The sequence below is a fragment of the Falco naumanni genome, chromosome 3, assembly GCF_017639655.2.
Source record: "Falco naumanni isolate bFalNau1 chromosome 3, bFalNau1.pat, whole genome shotgun sequence".
Lineage (NCBI taxonomy): Eukaryota > Metazoa > Chordata > Aves > Falconiformes > Falconidae > Falco > Falco naumanni.
The window spans coordinates 25,653,803-25,661,589 of NC_054056.1; the positions used below are offsets into that span (position 1 = coordinate 25,653,803).

Below are 7,787 nucleotides of genomic sequence, written 5' to 3' on the forward strand. Positions count from 1 at the left end.
AGTCCAGAGACAGTCGGACACTGTGCACAACTCCTCTTACCAAAGTGGTCCGCTGGTGATGGTAACATTTCTGACTTCAGGATGTATGTGCAGTAAGAAGCAGGAAAGGCTGATGTGACAAAGCAACGTAGCAAAACGAGCGCGGCACAGCAGATGCCTTAGCGGTACCCTTAGCTACAACACGCTTGTTCAGCCACAGTCAGGCATTAACACCATGTCACTAACGTAGTCATGAAAACAAATGCCCAACTAATTTAATTTTTTGTTTATTTGCAAAATAATGCTTTCTGTATCCTATCCTCTTGATACAGGGTGGTTGGGGTGTTTTTTTCCTGCTGTAAAAACAGGTTAGTAAAGCGCTATATTGACTCATCTAAACAGGCAGCAAAAGCCAAGAAGGGGGAAAGGGGAGAGGACCTCAGCACACAAAACAACCCACAAAAAATAAACTTGATCCTCACTGATCCCGATACTTCTGCCAACCGCCATCAGCTCTCTCAGAAGTATACAAAATGAGTAAAATCAAGCCATGTCACAAAAAGAGCAGCTTTAAGGTTTCCTGCCAGAATCTTAAATTTAGCTCTTTATATTAAACAACGCTCCTTCCATTTTCCCCAGACAATAAGGTTGCTTACAGTAAACACAGGCAATATTAAAACCTTCAAAACTTACTCCTATGGTGCAGCAAACCTCAAATTAATTAACAGGAACGTGTCGGGGGCGGGGGGGTCTGTGTGGTTTTGGGGGGGCAGCGGGAGAGCTGGATCACAGTGGGGTTTCTTTAGAGGAAAATACTTGAGGTTCTTGGACTTGGTTGTTTATTCTCCAGGCTGACTTGGACCGCAAGTACAACCCAAGCAACCCATCTGATGCACAGCAGGATAGTGTCAAGGGTTGTTCATCAGTGATCTCTCAAAAAAGTTAAACATTGATGGGCTCCAGACAACTCCAGTTAAACTCGCTATGGGGCAATGAGGGGAGAGAGAGGGAGAAGCCAGGTAAGGCCACGGAGCGTTCTTTGTACATAGTACAAAAGGTGACAATTAGGTTTAGAGAAATTAAAAAAAAAAAACAAACCCACAAAAATAAAACCCACCACCTTTTAACCTAAAAACGCAGGTTACTTAATCTTGCATCTTTGTCTTTCAAAAGTTACAAGAGTTTGTCGATTTTCACCTTTGACCACAGACATTCATTCTTTTTGTGCATTTAGTTATTATTGGTACTAATTATCACAGATTGAACCACAGTATTAAAAAACGGCACTTTTTAAAGTTCTCATGGTTAAGAGCATCGACTTAAGACAGCTCTAGCTTTGCATACATACAAACACGCTGTCACAAACCAGACCTGTGAAACCTTTCAGCCTCCTCACGTTCCAGCAAAAACTGAGGGGTTAGGCAAATATTCTCTGGAATATTCTCAGAGACTGATAAAATGACTAAAGAAACTGAAATCCAGTTTTCCTCATTATCTAGACTAAAAATGGAAATAGGGCATAACTAATGAGAAGTAAACTGATTTTTCAAATCACTTCACCTCTAATAACTCACAATAGCAGCAATATATGCTCACAACGTGCTGAGGTTTGCAGCACCTGTGTGCTGTTTTAAATGTCATTTCACCGCTCCAACATCATTTCAAATTACGGGCTCACTGTATACCTCTATTTCCCTTCTCAACATTTAACTCATCGTAATTCATTCAAGAACTCCATTAGTTGTGGAAAAAATAGGAACTGATGAAAACTGCTATTACAGGGGGCGATAAAAGCTAAATGACTGGGGAAATTATGCAAGGGGAAAAAAAAGCAATTAATTTCTTACACAATTAAGAGTTTAATTAGATTATTTATTTTAAATGCATTTAAGTGAATAGAAAGCTTTACAATAGATTTAACTCCTATTAAGTTACAGGCAATAGAAGTGCAGATATCAGACGGAGTACTAAAATTAGACCATTCTCATATTTGATCAGAAAGCATAAGCTCAGCTATGTCAGCAACCTGGTAAGCAGCAATATTAAAAACTGGGCTCTATTTTATTGCTTCACGTTCCGTGAGAAGGGGAAACAGCATCAACCTGAACGTGAAACTCCCCAGCTGTGATGGAGGTTTATCCATCACACTGAGCAATACTACTCAGAGCTTCCTGAACAAAGACACTGCAAAAAATGTCTTCAGTGGTAGCAGTGGCAGCAGTCCACAAACATGAGGTCTCGGCTCCAGCTGTATGCACTAGCACTTGAGAGCCTCTCAGCTGTAAACCAACCGAAACGCACGCGGATGTTTGTTGGGTTTTGGCATAAAGAAGTTAAAACCGGAATCAAATGCTCTTCCTGCCCCTAAAACTTGATGTTGGGTGTTTTGTAATCGCTCGTATTCTCTGGAGGGATGCTTCCATACTGCAACTGCAAAACTCACGTTACAAAAAGCTGACGACAGCTACACGTGAGGGTGCAGGTGGAAGCACGCTCTCCCAAAAGCTGAGCACGAGGGTGGGGATGGAAGGGTGTTCTCCCTCGACATGCACGTCTGCTCGTGTAACTCCTCCAGGGCCACTTCTGCCCAGACAGCGATCAGATTCCTCACATTCATCTGCCAGTCCTGGGCTCGGTTAAGTGCACCGGGATTTTGTGCAAGGAAACGCCTGGACACGTACACTTGCCAGTTCCTGGAGCAGGTCGCTTGCCTGCTTGTTCCTTTCAGTAGCCAACGAGCTATCACTTGGCTGTGCAGAGGCAGGACAGCCAGGAGACCAAGGTCAAAGCTAGCAATGCCCGAGGTAGTGTGGGTGACAGATGATAAACAGTGAGGAGGCATGCATGGGAGGAGAGTTTCAACCCCTCAAAAGGCAAGCCAAACTGATTACTATTAAGAAAAACAACTACCGGCTGTCAGATCTGACACTGCTTCTGCATTACACGCATTTCCCATCTCCCTGTATATTTTGACTGTAAATTCTCTGGTAAGAAAGCTACATCTTCATCTGCATTTTCAAAGTTCATGCTGGTTATTGCTGTAAGCTGCAAGAATGCCATCAAGCACACAGACTGCAGGAAAAATAACAGATTCCACTTATTTCTCTCAAAATTAGAGCTGTCTCGTGGACAACTCCTAAAACTTGCCTGCAGACTATTTTTGGATCAAAACAGACTTCTTAAATACATATTCCTCTAACCTCGTAATTGAAACTGCAGCCGAGTTCCCCAAGAGCTTTTCTGTCTCAGCTGAGAGCTACATACCTCTCAGATTTCTGGGATGTATCTGCTTTGTCCGAGGCATTTTCCTCTATTCTCATACACCACTTTCTCCTCTCAGAAATGGAAAGCACAGCAAGCAGAGAGATGGCAGCTCCATAAACTTGTCAAAGGGGTCAGTTAATCCGTATGCTAAAAAAAGAGAAAGAAAAGTTGTGAGATGTATGCGTTAATAGGGAAAACAAAGATACCTATCTGCCCCCTTCCATCCTCAGGAGGCTATGGAAATCAAGCGAAGAGCAAGAAATATTTCTGTACCTATCCTTTTATGGAGTGAAACATTCCAGTATCTTAAGAAGACTACATGAAGGTGAAACTCCTTTTGGGATTACTCAGGAAGCATGAGAAAACTAAGACACTTTTCCACACTTGTCAGCTGTTTTCTAGCCAGAAAACATCTTCCAGCAACTCGTGTCCCATGCAAATAAATCCAGAAAACTAAACCAAAACTTGACATCAGGCTTTCAGAGATGGATCTTCATTTTGGGGTCGGGGAAGAGCAGAACGAAGGGCAAACACACACAGCATCAGCAGTAAGTCATCCTATTTGCAACATCAGCTACCTCCGGGTTCCTTACACGGAGTGTGCAAGTCCAAAAGAACTCCCCATGGAATATTTCTGCCAAAATTATCAGCATACAGCAGAGCATCACACTGGCTCTTGACCCACCTGCAAGCTGCTGGACAGCAAGTTTCTGCCCTGGTGCGGTCCTATGCAGCAGCAGCAGCCCCCCTGCATTTGCAAGAGGCTGCAGCCAGCAAAGCCCCAGTACAGATAAACCCCACGGACCAGGGGATTCTTTTAATAGCCCAAGACACAGATCTGCTGCTAAATTGGCACAAACCTACATCTGCATCCCGAAACCCGCCTCTTTTTTAAGATTAACAAAATTTGCTCACTTTTTCAAATATTCTGGCCATTTGATTCCAGTTTAAAGGAGTATTTTGTTTAGTTTCTGAAGTCCTACAGCATGTGAAATCTCTCAAAGAACTATGGCAAGCTACTTACATAAGAACTTAAAAAAGAAAGTGACCGGTTAATTCCACCCTTCAGCTAAAAAAAAAATTAACCACTTTTCACTTTTTTTATTTTTTTATAGTAGTACTACCTCATGTTAACAGTCAGGTTATTTTAGTAAACACTGGGAAGAAATTTTAAAAATTCATATAAACTTCAGAATGGCCTCAAATATGGACAAGTTGATTAGGCATAGCTACTCGAAGGAAGAAGTACGTAGAATTTTTAACATTTGTTGTAAGTATTAATTTCAGAGGGGGGTAATGTTTCTGGGTTTTTGGTTGTTTTGTTGTTGGGTTTTTTTAAGACAACCATGTTTTTACAAAAATGGAATGCAACCCCACTTAAAATAGACTACTTGCAACCACCCATTCAGCGTGCAGACTGTTGAGGAATACAACCATTAATTTTTAATGTTTCTTTTGTCTGTTGCTGCATAAAAAGACCCAAACAGGAGAAGAAACTGACTGCAACTGACACAAAGGAAGGCTGGAAAATGTTATTCTGACTAATGATTCTTCACTAGGGTATTACTGCACCTTAAAGGAAAAACAAGGAAAAATCCAAAACAGAGCAGGCAGCCTGTCAAGTTGTTCTCCTCGTACCACTTTATCTGCAAGGGTAAGAGAAAGATTTAGGAATGAAATAAAACCTTAGAGCTCACAGGTCCCTTTCTCCCGGTGTCGGGCAAAAACTGGAAATGCAGAGAAGTGGCTGGATTGCTGGAAGCGATGCACACCCCCTGAACCTCAGTGTCCCCCCTTTGTTGCGGGGGTGCCGCCGGGCCGAGGTTTTTAAAGATTATAATAAACACCATCACTTCTTCACGCAAGTTATTGGGAGCAGGAGTTTGAACCCCCCCCCCCGCCGGGTGCCCGTAAACCATAAGCATCTCCCGATGCTGCCCTGCAGCACAAATGACATCTCATTTTAGGCTGTAAAAGCACCGATTTCCCTCGCTCCCAGCAGGACTCGTTTTTTCGGGGGGGTGGGGGGGGGGTGGGAAGGGAAGAGATGGCTGTGTGAAAGCCACGGTGGAAACACCGCACAGGACCCAGGCGAAAAGTCATTCCCTCCTTAATTTGAGGGGAAAGGGAGGGGGAGAAGCGGGCCTTTGTAAACGCGGCGGACGCATCCCCCTTCAAAAAAAAAAAAAAAAAAAAAAAAAAAAAAATGCAGGGTCGGGAGCGGTGCGGGGAGGGAGGCGGCCCCGGAGAGCCGCCGGTATGTGCGAGCAGGGATGGAAGGGAAGGGAGAGAGGGAAGGAGAAGGAGGAAGGGAAGGGAAGGGGAAAAAAAAAAAAAAAACAACCGAAAAAAAAAACCATGAATGAATAAAGAGGGAGGAGCCTGGGAAAACCCCTCTGCAACGCCGCACCGAACAAAGCGCTGCACACATGCCGGGGGGCGCGGGGGGGCGGCCGCAGCCCGGCACCCCGCGGGGACGGCGGCGGGGCTGGGGCGGGAGGAGCCGCGGGGGCTGGGCGCACCCCCCTCCCCACTCACACACACGGCCCCGGCCCCGGACCTGGGGGAGCGCCCCGCAGAGCCGCTGCCCGCCCGGGGCCGGGGGTGCAGCCGGCGGCCGCGCCGCCAGCGCGGAGTCCCCGCACGTCCCGCAGGGGCCGCGGCGGCCCGGCGGAGGGGGGCTGGGGGCGGGGGGGGGGGCAGCGGGGCCTTGCGGTCCTCCCCGTCCCCGCCCGCCCCCCGCCGCCGGCGGAGGGCACATTGTGTTGTGGCTGCCGCAGCTCCGCGCAAAGGGGGCGGCGGGGAGCGCCCGTCCCGCCCCGCACCCCCCCATCCCCCCCCAGCGCGACGCCTCCCGAGCCCCCCTCCCGCCCCCCCGCGGGCCCGCTGCAAACCTGGCGGCGGCGGCTGATGGCGGCGGCGGGGAGCGCGGCGACCCCTGCGCGGCGGACGGCGGCGGCGGGAGCAGGGGGGGGAGGGGGGGTGGGTTGGGGGGGGGGGGCAGCGGGGGGGGGGCCGGGAGCCTCCTTCACTTGACAACCTCAAACACAAACATGACCCAGCGCCGCCGCCGCCGCGCCCGGCCCCGCGCTCCCCCCACACACACGCACACACACGCACCGCCCGGCACCGACACCCACCCCTCCTCCATGCACCGTCCCCCCGGGCCGGCCAAGGCGCCGCCCCCCGGCACGGCCCCCTCCACAGCCCCCCGCCGGCCGGCCCCCGGCCGCGCCCGCCCCCCGCGCGGCAGACCCCTCCCCCGGGACCCTCCCCCCCCCCCCCATGTCCCACACGGGAGCCCGCCGGCCCCGGGCCCGCCCCCCCGCCGGGACACACAGGCACAGGGCGGGGAGGCCTCCCCTGACAGGCGGGCGGGGCGGGGCGGCCCGGCGGGGGAGGGCCGGCGGGCACGGGCGGGCTCGGCGCATCCGCCGGGCTCCCCCGGGGGAGAGACGCGCTCCCCCGCCCCGCCCCGCCCCCCGGCGCCCCGGTCACCGGTGGGGGGAGGGGCGCGGGGGGAGGGGCGCGGGGGGGAGGGGGGGTGACGCGGAGGGGGGGGGGCGGGGGGTGTTTTACCTTCTCTCACTTTCTATTGCAGGAAGCGGGGCCGGAGCAGTGACGTCACCGGGTCTCCCGGCCCCGCCCCCTTCCCCGGCCGGGGCGGGCGGGGGTGGGGGAGGGGTCGGGGGAGGGGTCACCGAGGGGGTTTCCTCGCGGCCCGGGGCGGGGAGCGGGGGGGAGACGCCGGCGCGAGGCACAACAGACGCGCGCCGGGCCGAGCCGGGCCAGTTTCCCCGCGCCCCCTCCCCCCTCCCCTCACACACACACACCCACCACGGGCGGGACCCCGCGGCGGGGCTGTGCGGCGCCCCCGGGGGAGCCCCTCGTCGGGGGTCCCGCGAGGGGAGGGGCCCTGGCGCACCCGGGCCCTGGCCGAAGCGGCGCCTCCCCCGGGGGCAAAAGTTCCCGCTGCCCCCCCCCTCCCGCCCCCCGGTGCGCGTCGCGCTTCCCCCCCCCCCGGGCGCGGCCCGGCCCCCGGGGCACCGGCACGACCGCGCGCACACACACACGCGCACACACGCACACACACACACTCGCGCGCGCGCGCACCCCCGGCGCAGCCAGCCGCGGCTGAGGCGGAGATCCCGGAGGTTCCCCCCGCGCCCCCGCCGCCCGCCGCCGCCGCCGGGGCACTCACCGCGCGCCGCGCATCCTGCTGCCGCCGCTACAACTTTCCACGCCGGGCGGCAGCCAGCCCCGCCGCGCGCCCCGCCGCGCCGCGAGTGGGCGGGGGAGGAAATACGAGGGGGAGGCGCGTCGCGCGCTCCGCCGCGGCGCCCCTTTTTTGGCCCGGGCGGCGGGTTGCGCCGGGGGTGCGCCGGGGGACCGGCTTCCTGCAGCGGCTGCGGGGGGAGCGCACGGGGAGTGCATGTACGTGTGCACACAGCGTGTGTGTGTGTGTTCATGCATGTGTGCGTACAGCCTGTGTGTGTGTGCATGCAGCATGCGTGTGCATGTATTTGTGCATACAGCGTGTGCGT

General features: G+C 53.7%; 1 protein-coding gene across 8 annotated transcripts in view; it reads right to left on the minus strand.

Annotated features, from left to right (window-relative positions):
- Positions 1–7,528, minus strand: part of HIVEP1 (HIVEP zinc finger 1) — a 130,512-nt gene extending 122,984 nt beyond the window's left edge. For 4 of the 8 annotated variants that reach the window (XR_005826722.1, XM_040585805.1, XM_040585804.1 and 1 more), the window contains exons 1-3: positions 6,138–6,167; positions 4,816–4,889; positions 3,244–3,390 (exon numbers count right to left, since the gene is read on the minus strand). Coding sequence is in view for 7 of the 8 variants with exons in the window: in XM_040585805.1 (XP_040441739.1) it covers positions 3,244–3,283 (40 nt within the window). In the remaining variant the exon portion in view is untranslated. The other 4 variants (XM_040585801.1, XM_040585802.1, XM_040585799.1 and 1 more) reach the window with 4 other exon arrangements.
- Between the last annotated feature and the right edge of the window lie 259 nt (positions 7,529–7,787).